This window comes from Lactuca sativa, chromosome 9 (genome assembly GCF_002870075.4).
Source record: "Lactuca sativa cultivar Salinas chromosome 9, Lsat_Salinas_v11, whole genome shotgun sequence".
NCBI lineage: Eukaryota > Viridiplantae > Streptophyta > Magnoliopsida > Asterales > Asteraceae > Lactuca > Lactuca sativa.
The window spans coordinates 176,714,974-176,733,952 of NC_056631.2; the positions used below are offsets into that span (position 1 = coordinate 176,714,974).

General features: G+C 38.1%; 1 protein-coding gene across 1 annotated transcript; it reads right to left on the bottom strand.

Annotated features, from left to right (window-relative positions):
* Positions 1 to 494: 494 nt before the first annotated feature.
* LOC111916909 (probable bifunctional methylthioribulose-1-phosphate dehydratase/enolase-phosphatase E1 1) lies at positions 495 to 3,360 on the bottom strand. Its single transcript, XM_023912561.1, has 8 exons — positions 2,874 to 3,360; positions 2,317 to 2,496; positions 2,088 to 2,243; positions 1,598 to 1,747; positions 1,325 to 1,426; positions 1,066 to 1,175; positions 877 to 995; positions 495 to 751 (listed from the first exon to the last, which is right to left on the bottom strand). Exons 1-8 carry the CDS (start codon positions 2,976 to 2,978, stop codon positions 654 to 656), a joined length of 1,020 nt encoding a protein of 339 aa, XP_023768329.1. The 5' UTR covers positions 2,979 to 3,360; the 3' UTR covers positions 495 to 653.
* Between the last annotated feature and the right edge of the window lie 15,619 nt (positions 3,361 to 18,979).

An 18,979-nucleotide genomic window follows, 5' to 3' on the forward strand; every position in this document is an offset into this window, starting at 1 on the left:
AAAACATTTATTCAAAAATACTAAGAAATGACATGTGTCCAAGTTAATGTAAGAGTGACAAGTGACAAAAAAACCTTCATTTACTATTAGAGTAGATGTGATAATCACAATGAAAACCACCAACCATTTCTTCACATCTTGCATTTTTGGCTACTTCTCTATGGAATCAAATTTCAAGTTGATGAGGTGTTGATAACTTGAACTCGACTTCGATTAATGATGGTATTACTTGGGCTGACACGTGGCAACATAATGGAACTCCAAGGAAAAGATTTAATGTGGTGGTGCTATCTATTTTACGGGTGCTTAAATGCTTTGAAACTTCTATAATGCATAAAATGTGAGATTAATTGAATTGGTTGATTACAAAAGCTAACTTTAGTTGTAATATGTTTATAATGTTCTTTTCTCTAGCATCTTGCTAGTGGTTTTAATAAAATCTTTTATTGGATCCCCTCTTGTGAAGCAAAAATCGATAAGGGACAAATTACAAATAGCATTCAAAAAATATATTTTCAAGGACCAAAAGTTAAAAATTCAAATGTTAATAGAATCCGTGTTTTTCAGCATATATTCTTGAGAAATCTAACACAATCATAAGTTGCTCATGGTTTACATCTTACCTTACACGCTACATGCTACAAAAAGAACCTTCAAAAGGGTATTTCCGTAAATGACTTTATCAACATAAATCCATGATTCTCGGGAAGCGGTCCATTCCCTGGCCTAACAGAAATCATCACCTCCAAACCTAACACAATGACGGTTAGAAATCAACACAATAAATAAAAATAAAATAAAAACATTAATCCAGCTCGCACAATGCATTGACGGGTTGTACTGTACAACCCGTCAATACATTTGGTTCTACTGTACCAGCTATTTTTGCTGCTACAGCTTCTTGATAAACATCCGTCACAAATAAAATGTCTGACGGCTCGTCAACTCCAAGGCTCTCAGAGATTTCGATGTAACTTTTTGTCTCTTTCTTGTTCCTGAAAAATAAAACTTCATGATACGGATCCAAGATCCATGGGTCGGAAAAATATCCATTAAAAAAATTACCCGATTGTGGTGTCAAAAAATCCACATAAATATTTTCTCAAGTCACCATAATTCGTATATCCAAACAACAACCGTTGTGCCAGTCTGCTACCACTCGAATAAATATACACCTGACCAAAAATTTCTTGAAAATTAAAGGTCAGGTAAAGACACGAGTTGGCCCATGAAAAAAGATTCATGGGTCAACTCTGAACCAACCTGAGTCAGGCTTGACCCTCGAGCCTGGCTCAGGTGTTCAGGTTCAATAATTTGAACCAACCTTTACACCACAAGCGTGCCATCTTTCTAGAGCTTGAGGAACATCATCATAAACAACTCCTTCTAGTTCATTTTTTTTAAACCCGGTATGCCAAATGTGGCCCTGGATCATCATCAAGTGTTAGCCGTTTTATTTTTTTTTATGGACAAATTGCAGCAAATAGCAACAAACATTACTCTTTTTACCACAATTTTCCTATTTTTTATTTATGTATTACAAAGTTCAAAGCTTTATTCGATATAAGACATGTTTTTAAATATTGGTTTTTCTTACTTGTAATTGTTTTAAAGAAGTAATCTTTCTATCGGCTTTTATCATTCCTTCAACATTAGCAACCAATGCACTTATCACCTCCTCTTTTTCCGCATCATCAGATGGAATAGGCACTGCACCAATAACTCCATTTTGCAAATCATCCTGTACCTATAAGCAAAAAAAACAAATCGAAATTACATTTTTGGTCCCTGAATATAGCTGATTTTGCAATTTTGGTCCTGCAAAGTTTTCACTTGAAATTTCGGTCCTTATTTGAGCTTCTTGTAACATTTTTGTCCATCTTGTAACATTTTTGTCAATTGGTCAAGGTTAAGTAAAGAAGGTCAAACAGGTCAATGCATGAATTAAGGGTATTTAGGTCATTTCCTTTGTTAGGTCGGTTGAGTTGAGTATAAATAGGAGGTTAGGGCGATTGAGTTAAAGCTCTTAATATCAATGCACAACAAATTTCAGAAGGACCAAAAATGTAATTTACTTTAAAACTTACTTGAGAGCGTAACAATTTAATATCTTCTTTAGTATCATCACTATCATAAGTTGCCTCCAAATGCATGCGAACATTATCACGTGCATATGGAAAAAGAACATCTGTAACAAACGATATAGGTGTAGTTGTCCCCTCAATGTCCAAAACAACACAACGCTGTAACAAAATCCGTTATATTACTAATCGTACAAAAAAAAAAAAAGTGCTAAAGTTTATAAAAATTACTTACTGGGGTAGTTGGAGTATCGTTGTTTGACGAAAGTACCCCTGCCTTGAGAGATGTGTTTGAAGTGTAACGATGTGGGACCCGTTTGGGATTATGGATAGATCCGTGGGTCGGGATTGATGGGTCGATGCCCAATTGGTGAAATTTGATGACTGAATTGACGAGATTGTGGTTGCATTTTGCCTGAAGGATTGTGAATTGTGTTGAAGTTGAATTGATATGAAACTTATAGGTGATTCTAAAAAAAAGTTGAGATTTTGAGTGTTAATGTAAAACCCTAACCCTAATTTCGAAATCAATGAATCACATGTATACAGACTTTTTGTATGTTATAGTGTGGTTTGCTCTTGTCCTTTTCATCAATTCTCAACAAATGGTGTTATATGTAATAAATCCTAAAGTGATAATTGAAAATGAATCAACAAGCATATACATATACCACACAAGAACATGATCGAAGATCTTGATACCCAGATAAAAAGAGCAAATGCACAGCTAGAAATGGAATCAAAGATGGTGAATTTAAATGAAATGAAAACAATTACTGGATTTGTAGGTACCTTCATGAAAAGAGGGGCACAATCTGAGCATCTGGGAGGTTTGAGAGGGTAAGGTTTTGGTAATGGTGAATATAGGAGAGATCGAATTGGAGATAACACATACATGTCGATGTCGTCTTTCTACCATTCTTCCCTTTTGGACACATGACATATTCGTTCGTAAAACCCTAATTTTGAAATTTTCTAAAAAAAAAATCAGAAAATTGAAGAAAAATTATCACCACAGAATATATATCCTGGAGATATAAACAAATGTACACGTGTATGTAGATGTAGAGAGAGATGGAGGGGGACATGATGATGAGTTGGTCGGAATTTGATACGGAATCATCGTGAACTTTGACAGTGATGCTTCCGCCGGTGCCGGAGACTCAACCAAGATGGTAAAATTGACGGCAAAGCTCAGCGATCAGTTATTTGGCTTCTATGCGTTCTTTGTATTCTTGGGATGTCGTTGGCTGTGGACGGTGCCATGGTGGGAATACCTGCCCTTGAAATAATACTTATGTTTAATTTATTTTTATTTATAGATTTATGGATATAAATACTCAATTTAGAGCTTTGTATTTAAAAATTAATGTGATATTTAAGGTTAAATGAATGAAAAATAGGTTAAACAAGTTTAAAGGGGAATTTCTTGCCAAATGGGGTTAATGGTGGCATTCATGGTCAAGCACAACGAGGAATTCATGTGTGTAGGGGGGGGGGGGGGGGGGGGGGGGGGGGGGGAGAGGCAATGTAAATTTGTCCATTCGAGATAGATGGTGTCTATTGGATCAGACGAGAGGATTGATAAACGGCGTTATTGAAGACATTATTGAATGTGACATAAAGTTGTGTCGGTAGGATGTAACATAAAGTGTAAGACCCTTTAAAGTACTTTTAAAAAATTACATCCTACTGACACTTACTTTATGTCACATTCTATACATTACATCCAACCGACACTTTATAATAATTAATCTACCGACAACTATAAATAAAAACGACAAATGACAAATATAATAAATTACAAATCCTTCCACAACGAAAAGACGCCACGGGGGGGGGGGGGGGGGGGGGGGGGGGGGGGGGGGGAGGGTTATACTTCCACACTGTTGGTCTCATTGACATCTATAATAATATCAAACATGTACTCAATAATACATAGTAGCATCAAATACATGTCATATATGTAATAATGTATTCGATGCTACTATGCATTGAGTACATGTCAGGCACACTACAAACATATTATTTTATGTTTGACACTACATACACACTATTACATATAAAAACGATATTATATAATTATTACGTTTTTGACAGACAATAATAATTATATCGTGTTTGAACAATAGTATGCTAGATTCCTAGACGTATACCTAATTTTACATTATTACATATAAAACATGTATTTGATGCTACTATACATTATTGACTACATGACATGCACACTACACAGAATGACCTCATCTTTTATCTAGAGGAGAGATAAAAGCAGGCACAAAACTATTATTTCATGATACAATATTATGTCCTGTCAAAAATGTAATAATTGAAAAATATCGTTTTTATATGTAATAGTATGTACGTAGTGTCAAACATGTAACAATATGTGTGTAGTGTGCATGACATGTACTCAATAATGCATAGTAGCATCGAATACATGTCCTATATGTAATAATGTAATATTAGGTATATATCTAGCATAGGTAATTGACTAACAATAGTTGGTTTGCTGTTTGTCGTTTGTAAAATATTGTGTCTATATAAGGATCGTTGATCCTATGAAATAAAGCAAAACGAAAATTTATGAAATAAGTTTATTAATAGGAATGAAGTTTGTTAATAGGAAGCTCTGAATCAAAATGGTCTGTTGGTAGCATGCTAATATAAAGTTATTTAGTTTGGCTTGTTGTTTCTAATGTCGTCGATTTCTATTTTTTCGATGCATGTACTTGTTTGCACCTCAACGGTACCTTCTTTATTCTATATTCAAATTAGGGATTGGCACGGTGCGGTTCAATGCGGTTATTGGCCAAACCCTCACCACTAACCGCAAATGTGATTAATCTATTTTCAAAACCGTTTGGTGCAGTTATTTTTGTAGTGCGGTTAGGCGGTTATTTTTGTGGTGTTGTTTTTTTTTCGGTTATTAACCACATGGATTTAGTGTGGTTATTTTTGTGGTTTTTAATCGCAGTTTAAAGTTCAAACGGTTTGACAAGTTCACACATGTTACCCGTAATAATAATAAACCATAAGATATATGATAATTAACTTAAACCACAAAAGACTAATATTTTAAAAACATCAAATCACTAGTAATTAACAATAAACATCTTAAAATTGTCAAATTTCATAATTTTCCAAAGTTAAACATAACAAAAAATCAACATTTTTGTCTTCTAGAATTTTATCATTCTTCTGTGACAACCCGAAATTTCTAGCTTTCATTCTTCATTGTTATTAAAGTTAGCTTCGTTTTGCTATTTTATAATGAAGTTTTGGGTCTAAAAGAGTGCTTAAAGCTTAGTATAATTGAGATACATGTCGGAGGATGGGTTAGATTGGGTGTAGCATTGGAAAAACAGGCCAAACACACCAAACTAGGTGTGTGTGGCCGCACACTAGAGTGTGTGGCCAGCCAGCCGCACACAGGCCAACCACACACACCTCCAGTCGCACTCACCCTCCTATATATACTATCCTTGGTCTTTTGATCATTTCTTACACTTCTACAAAGCAAGGACCCGAAAATCCTCTCAAGTATCATCCGGAAAGGTAACATCTTTCACCAAGAACACCAAGAACACCATGTTTTCTGGTAGCACACGCCTTCTGGCAGCACACCTAGCCGCACATAGGGCCGCACACACGTGCTGACAGCACACGTGGCCGCACACACACATATAGTGTGTATTTTGACCATACACTCTCTTGTATAGCCTTATAACCCTTCATACAATCATATATGGTTGTAACACTTCAATATAAGTGTTTACTAGTCCCTAAGGTGGTCCCAATTCATTAATTAGTTGTTCATAACGCTAATTATATTCATATATGTGACAATATATGCTAAATAGGATTCGCGTGTGTACTCAAGTCACCACTTGGTACTTAGCAACCGATCCAACATTGTCATCAGAACCACTCACTACAGGTGAGTTCATACCCCTAAATTAACGTTTGAAATGTTTTTAAATGCTTTTATGGGGGGAATACAAGTTGAACAATTATAGTTATTATATCAATCACATGTGATTAATGACTACCAAGCAAATGGTTTTCTTACTTTCCAAACTATTTATCAAACTGTTTTACCTCAAACTGTCTTACAAACTCCTTTAATTGTCAAATACTTTTACTTAAACTCTTTTAAACTTATATTCTGTGTATCTGTATAAATATAGTTATATAAGTAGCATTGAAAGGACTTAGGACTGCTAGTCTACCCTGCTTCCTGTTCTTGTTTGATGTGGTCTTAGGGTATCAAGGTTAGTTGTCTGAAGGTCGTTTGAATCCTGGTTATTTCTTTCATTCAATTCCATGCCCTTGGGTAGCAAGGGTATACAAACATGTTCATACTTTACTGGTAAGCTACCATAGGGGTAGTTTAGGAAGAAACTATTACTAGAACAATGAAACATTCAATGAGTCAGTTCATACATGATTCAATACATACTATGATGAGAGTCAAACATGAAACAAAGTGATGAGAAACAAACTATAGACACTATGATGAGAAACAAACAAAAAGGCTAGACAGAGAAAGAACACACAATACAGCTAGTACACATATCACATTGCATATACATTAACCACATTTATGTGAGCCATTAAGCAGGGCATGGCACTACCTGCCATGACTGTTTTTGTATCAGAATCTCCTTCATTGGGGAGCGTATTGAGTTTGCATATAGATCTATACTGGATTGACTATCCTACACCTTGTTGCTCGCTACAGTGGGACTTGCAAGTCTACGGGTGCCAAACATCATTTTTACGACATCTTACATTTTCGTTTTCAGCTAAGTCGGTAGCACGATACAGGCCAATCACATGTTACCTTAAAATTTACATTTGGTTAAGGTAGTTAGCATAGCAGTAGTTACTAATTACTACATTACAGTACTATAACATTTTCCCTTTACTTTTTACCTTGTGATATTCACACAATAAACAATAATGTAAAAACTATATTTTTTGGTTAATGATAGTCGGATCTGGGAAAATACACACTCTTACAAGAGACACACACACAAATACTAGATGCCTTGATAGAAAGCTACTTTTAGTAGAAAACATAGGGTTTTCTAGGAGAGTTCAATCAAGCACAACACTTTTACAAACATACATACTACATCTTACAAAACACCTTACAAATGCTTTCATACAAACACAGACACTAATATACTTATGATCTCACCAAATTTAAAGCTGATACTCGCTTTCAAAACAACTTGTATTCTCAGGTCGCCAGTAGACAAGTACAGGTGCCAGGTTTTGAGAAGAAGGAGCTCGTTCAAGACTCCTCTTTTATTTTGATGTATATAGTTTTTGGTGTCTATAAAACTTGACAGAACACATTTGTATGAAATTATACTATTAATGCAATGGATGATGTTGTTGTTTGTTTACTACTTTGCATTGTTGTGATACTATACATGAAGTCCTCCACCCCAGAACGTTTCCGCCGTTCATCGGTTTTGGGGTGTGACAGATTGGTATCAGAGCATTGTTTATAGTGAATCCAGTGTATCAACCCATAAAAGATATACGAACTATAAACACATGTGGGATTTAAATTACTCTGATAAAGAGTTTATACTTTTAAATAATAAAATATTTAACCAAATATACATACCTGCATTCATACTAAAATCAGTGTCACTAGGACATAACAAAAGTATTACGATTGTTGGACAGCACAAGTGTACTTAGAGACATATAGTCAAAACTGGGAAAATATAGCATGATCAACTATATTATCCGAGGGTTGACTAGCATGTGCCTAAGTGTGGTTGTGAGGTTGCAACAAGTCTAAAAACTTACCAACACTACTACAACAAGAACAGTAGAACAGAACATTAAACTTAAAATACTATAGGAGTATTTTGTGTTACAATAATCACTTATCTGAGAATTCAAGGTCGTTATTATAATATCAAACATGTACTCAATAATACATAGTAGCATCAAATACATGCCATATATGTAATAATGTATTCGATGCTACTATGCATTGAGTACATGTCAGGCACACTACAAACATATTATTTTATGTTTGACACTACATACACACTATTACATATAAAAACGATATTATATAATTATTATGTTTTTCACAGAGAATAATAATTATATCGTGTTTGAACAATAGTATGCTAGATTCCTAGACGTATACCTAATTTTACATTATTACATATAAAACATGTATTTGATGCTACTATACATTATTGACTACATGACATGCACACTACACAGAATGACCTCATCTTTTATCTAGAGGAGAGATAAAAGCAGGCACAAAACTATTATTTCATGATACAATATTATGTCCTGTCAAAAATGTAATAATTGAAGAATATCGTTTTTATATGTAATAGTATGTACGTAGTGTCAAACATGTAACAATATGTGTGTAGTGTGCATGACATGTACTCAATAATGCATAGTAGCATCGAATACATGTCCTATATGTAATAATGTAATATTAGGTATATATCTAGCATAGGTAATTGACTAACAATAGTTGGTTTGCTGTTTGTCGTTTGTAAAATATTGTGTCTATATAAGGATCGTTGATCCTATGAAATAAAGCAAAACGAAAATTTATGAAATAAGTTTATTAATAGGAATGAAGTTTGTTAATAGGAAGCTCTGAATCAAAATGGTCTGTTGGTAGCATGCTAATATAAAGTTATTTAGTTTGGCTTGTTGTTTCTAATGTCGTCGATTTCTATTTTTTCGATGCATGTACTTGTTTGCACCTCAACGGTACCTTCTTTATTCTATATTCAAATTAGGGATTGGCACGGTGCGGTTCAATGCGGTTATTGGCCAAACCCTCACCACTAACCGCAAATGTGATTAATCTATTTTCAAAACCGTTTGGTGCAGTTATTTTTGTAGTGCGGTTAGGCGGTTATTTTTGTGGTGTTGTTTTTTTTTTCGGTTATTAACCACATGGATTTAGTGTGGTTATTTTTGTGGTTTTTAACCGCAGTTTAAAGTTCAAACGGTTTGACAAGTTCACACATGTTACCCGTAATAATAATAAACCATAAGATATATGACAATTAACTTAAACCACAAAAGACTAATATTTTAAAAACATCAAATCACTAGTAATTAACAATAAACATCTTAAAATTGTCAAATTTCACAATTTTCCAAAGTTAAACATAACAAAAAATCAACATTTTTGTCTTCTAGAATTTTATCATTCTTCTGTGACAACCCGAAATTTCTAGCTTTCATTCTTCATTGTTATTAAAGTTAGCTTCGTTTTGCTATTTTATAATGAAGTTTTGGGTCTAAAAGAGTGCTTAAAGCTTAGTATAATTGAGATACATGTCGGAGGATGGGTTAGATTGGGTGTAGCATTGGAAAAACAGGCCAAACACACCAAACTAGGTGTGTGTGGCCGCACACTAGAGTGTGTGGCCAGCCAGCCGCACACAGGCCAACCACACACACCTCCAGTCGCACTCACCCTCCTATATATACTATCCTTGGTCTTTTGATCATTTCTTACACTTCTACAAAGCAAGGACCCGAAAATCCTCTCAAGTATCATCCGGAAAGGTAACATCTTTCACCAAGAACACCAAGAACACCATGTTTTCTGGTAGCACACGCCTTCTGGCAGCACACCTAGCCGCACATAGGGCCGCACACACGTGCTGACAGCACACGTGGCCGCACACACACATATAGTGTGTATTTTGACCATACACTCTCTTGTATAGCCTTATAACCCTTCATATAATCATATATGGTTGTAACACTTCAATATAAGTGTTTACTAGTCCCTAAGGTGGTCCCAATTCATTAATTAGTTGTTCATAACGCTAATTATATTCATATATGTGACAATATATGCTAAATAGGATTCGCGTGTGTACTCAAGTCACCACTTGGTACTTAGCAACCGATCCAACATTGTCATCAGAACCACTCACTACAGGTGAGTTCATACCCCTAAATTAACGTTTGAAATGTTTTTAAATGCTTTTATGGGGGGGAATACACGTTGAACAATTATAGTTATTATATCAATCACATGTGATTAATGACTACCAAGCAAATGGTTTTCTTACTTTCCAAACTATTTATCAAACTGTTTTACCTCAAACTGTCTTACAAACTCCTTTAATTGTCAAATACTTTTACTTAAACTCTTTTAAACTTATATTCTGTGTATCTGTATAAATATAGTTATATAAGTAGCATTGAAAGGACTTAGGACTGCTAGTCTACCCTGCTTCCTGTTCTTGTTTGATGTGGTCTTAGGGTATCAAGGTTAGTTGTCTGAAGGTCGTTTGAATCCTGGTTATTTCTTTCATTCAATTCCATGCCCTTGGGTAGCAAGGGTATACAAACATGTTCATACTTTACTGGTAAGCTACCATAGGGGTAGTTTAGGAAGAAACTATTACTAGAACAATGAAACATTCAATGAGTCAGTTCATACATGATTCAATACATACTATGATGAGAGTCAAACATGAAACAAAGTGATGAGAAACAAACTATAGACACTATGATGAGAAACAAACAAAAAGGCTAGACAGAGAAAGAACACACAATACAGCTAGTACACATATCACATTGCATATACATTAACCACATTTATGTGAGCCATTAAGCAGGGCATGGCACTACCTGCCATGACTGTTTTTGTATCAGAATCTCCTTCATTGGGGAGCGTATTGAGTTTGCATATAGATCTATACTGGATTGACTATCCTACACCTTGTTGCTCGCTACAGTGGGACTTGCAAGTCTACGGGTGCCAAACATCATTTTTACGACATCTTACATTTTCGTTTTCAGCTAAGTCGGTAGCACGATACAGGCCAATCACATGTTACCTTAAAATTTACATTTGGTTAAGGTAGTTAGCATAGCAGTAGTTACTAATTACTACATTACAGTACTATAACATTTTCCCTTTACTTTTTACCTTGTGATATTCACACAATAAACAATAATGTAAAAACTATATTTTTTGGTTAATGATAGTCGGATCTGGGAAAATACACACTCTTACAAGAGACACACACACAAATACTAGATGCCTTGATAGAAAGCTACTTTTAGTAGAAAACATAGGGTTTTCTAGGAGAGTTCAATCAAGCACAACACTTTTACAAACATACATACTACATCTTACAAAACACCTTACAAATGCTTTCATACAAACACAGACACTAATATACTTATGATCTCACCAAATTTAAAGCTGATACTCGCTTTCAAAACAACTTGTATTCTCAGGTCGCCAGTAGACAAGTAGAGGTGCCAGGTTTTGAGAAGAAGGAGCTCGTTCAAGACTCCTCTTTTATTTTGATGTATATAGTTTTTGGTGTCTATAAAACTTGACAGAACACATTTGTATGAAATTATACTATTAATGCAATGGATGATGTTGTTGTTTGTTTACTACTTTGCATTGTTGTGATACTATACATGAAGTCCTCCACCCCAGAACGTTTCCGCCGTTCATCGGTTTTGGGGTGTGACAGATTGGTATCAGAGCATTGTTTATAGTGAATCCAGTGTATCAACCCATAAAAGATATACGAACTATAAACACATGTGGGATTTAAATTACTCTGATAAAGAGTTTATACTTTTAAATAATAAAATATTTAACCAAATATACATACCTGCATTCATACTAAAATCAGTGTCACTAGGACATAACAAAAGTATTACGATTGTTGGACAGCACAAGTGTACTTAGAGACATATAGTCAAAACTGGGAAAATATAGCATGATCAACTATATTATCCGAGGGTTGACTAGCATGTGCCTAAGTGTGGTTGTGAGGTTGCAACAAGTCTAAAAACTTACCAACACTACTACAACAAGAACAGTAGAACAGAACATTAAACTTAAAATACTATAGGAGTATTTTGTGTTACAATAATCACTTATCTGAGAATTCAAGGTCGTTATTAGTATGTCAATAGTTGCTTAGTGCATACATTACGGGTATATTTGCCTAGGATATCATAGCCTTAGAATCTGTAAATCTTTGCTTTACTTCCTGTTCTTGTTTGATTGTGGGCTTAAAGTTAGGATTCACTTATTCAAAGGGTTATCCAGTTATGAGTACATATAGCTGGTATGCACTAAACAAGTATTGGAGTAACTGATAAAGATCATCTAATAATTATCTAGTTAGTTTGTCTATTACTTATTTCCTTATCCCTATTCTCGCATAGATTAAAATGGCTGGATTCCATATCCCCGGAGACCCGTACTTCCCCAACCACGGCAATGCAGGATGGATAGAAGATGAACTTGAAGATGATCACCCAATTCCTTTGGATGATCATGAAGCTGAAGGCTTTTCTGATGGTTCTGACTTAGAGCCTGAAGTCAACAACCTAACTCAAGTGGGTCAAGCTCCAAATAACAACCCCCGACCCGCATTTCAAGGACCCACACCTCTGTGGGCAACAAACTTGAATACCTGGAGCCATGAACAAGGTCAACCCATTCCCTACAATGGAGACAGAATTTTCTATAACCTCACTGAGGGAGGTTCTGCTGACAGAGTCCTACCCATCATAGTTAGTAGGATGTCTCAGAACACGATATTGGGGCAATCATCTATCAACCGAATCTTGGAGATTGATCCAACACGGGTGTTAACACTGTCCACATTCGCCAACTAGAGTCTGCTCAGGGAAGGGCTCAGGTCAGCAATGCAATGCTTCAGAGGGAGCTTGCTGAAACCCGAGCTGAAGTCAGGGAACTTCGAGCTCAACAAGCAAGATCGGATAGGCGTATTAGGGACATCGAGCGCCTTCTGTCGGGTTCGAGGACTCACTCTAGCAGTTCTCGTTGCCGATAGAATCTTATTAACTTTTCTTTTGGATATAACCTAGTTATGTAAAAACTATAGGCTAATTTTCCTATCCTTGTAAATCTTAGACCTGTTAGGTCTTGATTAGGTAATAGTTCTATCAAAATTTTTCGTCTTGGTTGATGTAAGACCTACTTCTAGGTCATTTTTCCCAAACTCATTACATCTGTAATTCTAGTATCTTTGACAGAGGTCTAATCTAATGGAAATTATTATCCAAATTGCTCTCGTCTTCATTCAATCATATTCATTCAATTATGTTGTTGGGCTATGTAGAGTTAGTCCATGAGTCATTCTCAACAATTTTCCTATCAAATTCTTATCAATATTTGTACCTTTCTAAACTTTCAGTTAAAAGATGCCTCCACGCAAATCACCAAGAAACAATCCTCCACCACCACCTATTTCTCAATTTGATACAGCAGCCCTCAATGTTGTTGTAGCTGCAGCTGTGGCAACAGCCATGGCTGAATATCATTCCTCAAGTTCCACTGGAGGAGGGACTCCTATTCCAACTATACAGGTTGAAACCCCTGTGCACTCAAAAGAGTGCTCCTACAAAGATTTCACGAACTGCAAGCCATTGTCCTTTAAAGGAACTGGCGGAGTCATTGCACTCTCGCAATGGTTCGAGAAAACCGAATCGGTTTTTGCAATCTGCTCCTGTCCAGAAGGGAGCAAGGTGAAGTTCGCAGCTTGCACCTTTGAAACAAAAGCTCTAACGTGGTGGAATGGCCATGTTAAGTCACTATCTCTTCCAGTGGCAAATGATATGGGCTGGGACACCTTGAAAGACCTCATGAGTGAGGAGTACTGCCCGAGGGGCGAGATTCAAAAGCTGGAGGAAGAACTTTGGCGCCTAACCATGAAGGGCTCCGACATCGTCGCATATACCGCCAGGTTCTGTGAACTGGTGGCCCTCTGTCCCAATATGATTCATACAGAGGGAAAGAAGATCGAAAGGTTTATATGGGGACTGGTGCCACCATATCAGGGCAATGTTTTGTCATCACGCCCTACTACATTCGACAGTGCCAAGCAATTGGCACAGAAACTAATTGACCATGGGGCTCGTACCCTGGCGGCAACAACAACCACCCTGGCCATCTTAGAACCCACCAGAACCGCATAGTCCAAGCGGAAATTCTGGGATGACAAGAAAAAGAATAAGGCTGCCAAGAAACAACAGATCATGGCAGTTCATGCCGCTACGGCACCTACCACTGCTGCTTTTCCATTAAAGTAGTATTCTGGAAGCTTGCCGCTCTGCAACAAATGTAACTACCACCATGTGGGAGCTTGTCGGGAAATGCAGTGTGTAAACTGCAACAGGAAGGGGCACACTGCCCGTTTCTGCAAAGCTCCGGCGAGTCCAATCACCCAAGTCCCCGACGCTGGAGTGGGCCAAGCTTGCTACAACTGTGGCGATGTGGGCCACTACAAAAGGAACTGCCCCAAGACAGGAAATGCCGGTGGAGTAGGAAGAGTTCTGGCTATAGGCCATGAGGAGGCGGTTGCCGACCCCACAATGGTCACTGGTACGTTCCTCCTTGATAACTCTTATGCATGCATTCTATTTGATAGTGGAGTGGAGAGAAGCTTCGTGAATCAAAAATTTGTTCTTTTACTTCAGCAAAAATCACGAGCACTCAAAGAACCGTTCTTAGTAGAAATGGCTAATGAGAAGACAGAGAGTACTAGCTGCATATACGTAGGGTGTACTTTAACTTTAGATAGTCATTCATTCTCGATCGATCTCATGCCAGTCTCAATTAAAAGTTTCGACATCATCATTGGCATGGATTGGTTGAGTCTTCAGCGTGCCGACATCATGTGTTACGAAAAGGCTATCCGCCTTAATCTTTCGTCTAGTGAAACCCTAATAGTTTATGGCGACAAAACCGGCACGAACCTTCGTATCATCTCGAGCATTCAAGCTCAAAAATTCTTGTGAAAGGAATGTCGCGCATTCCTTGCTCATGTGGTCGATGTGAGCCAATTACCTCCGCAAAGACAAGTCGAGTTCAGAATCGACTTAGTTCCACGGGCTACCCCCGTAGCCAAATCGCCTTATCGTCTAGCACCTGCAGAGATGCAAGAACTATCCTGTCAACTTAACGAACTGCTCAACAAGGGCTTTATAAGACCAAGCTTCTCACCATGGGGAGCCCCAGTCTTGTTCGTCAAGAAGAAAGACGGATCGTTTCGAATGTGCATCGACTACAGGGAGCTCAACAAGCTAACCGTTAAGAATCGTTATCCTTTGCCAAGGATAGACGATTTATTCGATCAACTTCAAGGGGCAAACTTCTTTTCAAAAATCGACTTAAGATCCGGATATCACCAACTACGAGTGCTAGGGGAGGATGTTCTGAAGACAACCTTCCGAACTCGTTATGGGCACTATGAATTCGTGATGATGCAGTTCGGATTAACAAACACACCCGCAGTATTCATGGATTTGATGAATAGGGTGTGTCGTCCCTACTTAGATCAGTTCGTCATCGTCTTCATCGATGACATACTTATCTACTCTCGAAGAAAAGAGGAACATAGCCAACATCTGCGATTAGTCTTAGAAACCCTGCGCGCGGAGAAGCTTTATGCGAAGTTCTCGAAATGCGAATTTTAGATCCGCCAAGTCGAATTCTTAGGGCATGTGGTTAGCAAAGAGGGAATACACGTGGACCCTTCCAAAATTAAAGAGCTGGTCAGCACTGAAGACGCCAACAGAAATTCATCAATTTCTAGGCCTCGCTGGCTACTATCGCAGGTTTATTCTGAACTTCTCCCGCATAGTGAAGCCTCTTACAACACTTACCCAGAAGGGCGTATCCTTTAACTGGGAAGAAAAGCAGGAGAGATAGTTCCAAACGCTCAAACGAGCCTTGTGCACCGCACCAATACTATCCCTTCCCGAAGGAATAGAAGACTTCGTTGTCTATTGCGATGCATCGAATCAAGGACTCGGATGTGTTCTGATGCAGCGAGGTAAGGTCATCGCCTATGCCTCGAGACAGCTGAAGACACATGAGGTCAACTACACGACCCAAGATCTTAAACTAGGAGCAGTTGTATTTGCTCTGAAGATCTGGAGACATTATTTGTACGGAACGAAGAGCACAATCTTTACAGACCACAAGAGCCTACAACACATATTCGACCAGAAGGAGCTCAACATGAGACAACAATGGTGGGTTGAGCTACTCAGTGACTACGAATGCGAAATTCGTTATCATCCCGGCAAGGCCAATGTAGTAGCTGACACCCTAAGTCGGAAAGAATATTCTGGTCGTAGAGTCAAATCATTGACTATGACTATCCATTCAAACTTGTCCACACAAATACAGGCGGCTCAGCTCGACGCTTCGAAGCCCGAAAATGTGGCGGGTGAATACCTGAGAGGGATGGATAAGAACTTTGAGGTTAAGGGTGGCGGAGCTTATTATTTCATGGACCGGATCTGGACCCCGAAAATTGGTGGGTTCAGAGACTTGGTCATGAACGAGGCGCACAACACTCGTTATTCCGTCCACCCAGGTTCAGATAAGATGTATCTGGATCTTAAAAAGTTATACTGGTGGCCTAACATGAAAGCAGAGATTGTTACCTTTGTGAGTAAATGCCTTACTTGCGCAAAGGTCAAGGTCGAGTACCAGAAACCCTCAGGCCTCCTACAACAGGCTGAGATCCCAGAATGGAAGTGAGAGAGGATCACTATGGATTTCATTACCAAGTTGCCCAAGACAACGGGTGGACTTGATACCATATGGGTCGTCGTCGAGAGATTGACCAAGTCCGCACACTTCCTACCTATCAAAGAAACAGACAAGATGGAGAAACTTACAAGAACTTACATTAGGGAGATAGTTCGACTGCACGGTGTTCCTATATCCATTATCTCGGACAGAGATAGTAGGTTCACTTCTAGGTTCTGGCAGTCGCTATAGAGTTCATTAGGAACTAGGCTGGACATGAGTACAGCCTACCATCCGCAGATAGACGGACAAAGTGAGAGGACTATTCAAACCTTGGAAGATATGTTGCGAGCCTGTGTGATCGACTTTGGGAAGGCATGGGATACTCATTTACCCCTTGTCGAATTTTCCTACAGCAACAGTTATCACACAAGCATAAAGGTTGCTCCATTCGAGGCCCTCTATGGCCGCAAGTGCCGATCCCCTTTGTGCTGGGCTGAGGTGGGTGATACCCAGTTAGCTAAAGGACGAGTTTCTGCAAGCACTCTCACAGGTCCATAGATCATACGGGAAACGACGGAGAAGATCGTTTAGATCCGTGAACGATTGAAAGCCTCTAGAGACCGACAGAAAAGCTACGCCGATAAACGTAGAAAACCGTTGGAATTCCAAGTGGGCGACTGTGTTTTATTGAAGGTCTCACCCTGGAAGGGCTTAATACGCTTCATAAAGCGTGGAAAGCTAAATCCAAGGTACATTGGGCCTTTTGAGATTCTTTCCAGAATCGGCCCAGTAGCTTACAAACTCAATCTACCGATCGAACTTAGTAACGTACATTCTACCTTCCACGTATCGAACTTGAAAAAGTGTCTGTCCGACGAGACTCTTGTAATCCCACTCGATGAGATCGAGATTAACGAGAGCCACAACTTCGTAGAAGAACCAGTAGAGATCATGGACCGAGAGGTCAAGCAAACAAAACAAAGTCGTATCCCAATAGTGAAGGTTCGCTGGAACGCTAAGCGAGGACCTGGATTCACTTGGGAACGAGAGGATCAGAAGAAACTAAAATACCCTCATCTTTTTACTTAATCACTTGTAATTACTTATTTGCTTAAATTCTAATTTCGGGACGAAATTCCTTCTAAGGAGGGGATGATGTGACAATCCGAAAATTCTAGCTTTCATTCTTCATTGTTATTAAAGTTAGCTTCGTTTTGCTATTTTATAATGAAGTTTTGGGTCTAAAAGAGTGCTTAAAGCTTAGTATAATTGAGATACATGTCAGAGGATGGGTTAGATTGGGTGTAGCATTGGAAAAACGGGCCAAACACACCAAACTAGGTGTGTGCGGCCAGCCAGCCGCACACAGGCCAACCACACACACCTCCAGCCGCACTCACCCTCCTATATATACTATCCTTGGTCTTTTGATCATTTCTTACATTTCTATAAAGCAAGGACCCGGAAATCCTCTCAAGTATCATCCGGAAAGGTAACATCCTTCACCAAGAACACCACGAACACCATGTTTTCTGGCAGCACACGCCTTCTGGCAGCACACCTGGCCGCACATAGGGCCGCACACACGTGCTGGCAGCACACCTGGCCGCACACACACATATAGTGTGTATTTTGTCCATACGCTCTTTTTTATAGCCTTATAACCCTTCATACAATCATATATGGTTGTAACACTTCAATATAAGTGTTTACTAGTCCCTAAGGTGGTCCCAATTCATTAATTAGTTGTTCATAACACTAATTATATTCATATATGTGCCAATATATGCTAAATAGGATTCGCGTGTGTACTCAAGTCACCACTTGGTACTTAGCAACCGATCCAACATTGTCATCAGAACCACTCACTACAGGTGAGTTCATACCCTTAAATTAACCTTTGAAATATTTTTAAATGCTTTTATGGGGGGGAATAAAAGTTGAACAATTATAGTTATTATATCAATCACATGTGATTAATGACTACCAAGCAAATGGTTTTCTTACTTTCCAAACTATTTATCAAAATGTTTTACCTCAAACTGTCTTACAAACTCCTTTAATTGTCAAATACTTTTACTTAAACTCTTTTAAACTTATATTCTGTGTATCTGTATAAATGTAGTTATATAAGTAGGATTGAAAGGACTTAGGACTGCTAGTCTACCTTGCTTCCTGTTCTTGTTTGATGTAGTCTTAGGGTATCAAGGTTAGTTGTCCGAAGGTCGTTTGAATCCTAGTTATATATTATGTATATGTATATAGATATAAAAAGGTTATTTCTTTCATTCAATTCCATGCCCTTGGGTAGCAA

Bases quoted from the DNA above. Each gene is read 5' to 3' on its own strand.
- LOC111916909 (XM_023912561.1), bottom strand. From the start codon at position 2,978: ATGTATGTGTTATCTCCAATTCGATCTCTCCTATATTCACCATTACCA. The intron at 2,497-2,873 runs GTACCTACAAAT...ACAATCCTTCAG, and splicing joins GTGCCCCTCTTTTCATGAAG to GCAAAATGCAACCACAATCT. The intron at 1,427-1,597 runs GTAAGAAAAACC...ATGATGATCCAG, and splicing joins CTTCTTTAAAACAATTACAA to GGCCACATTTGGCATACCGG.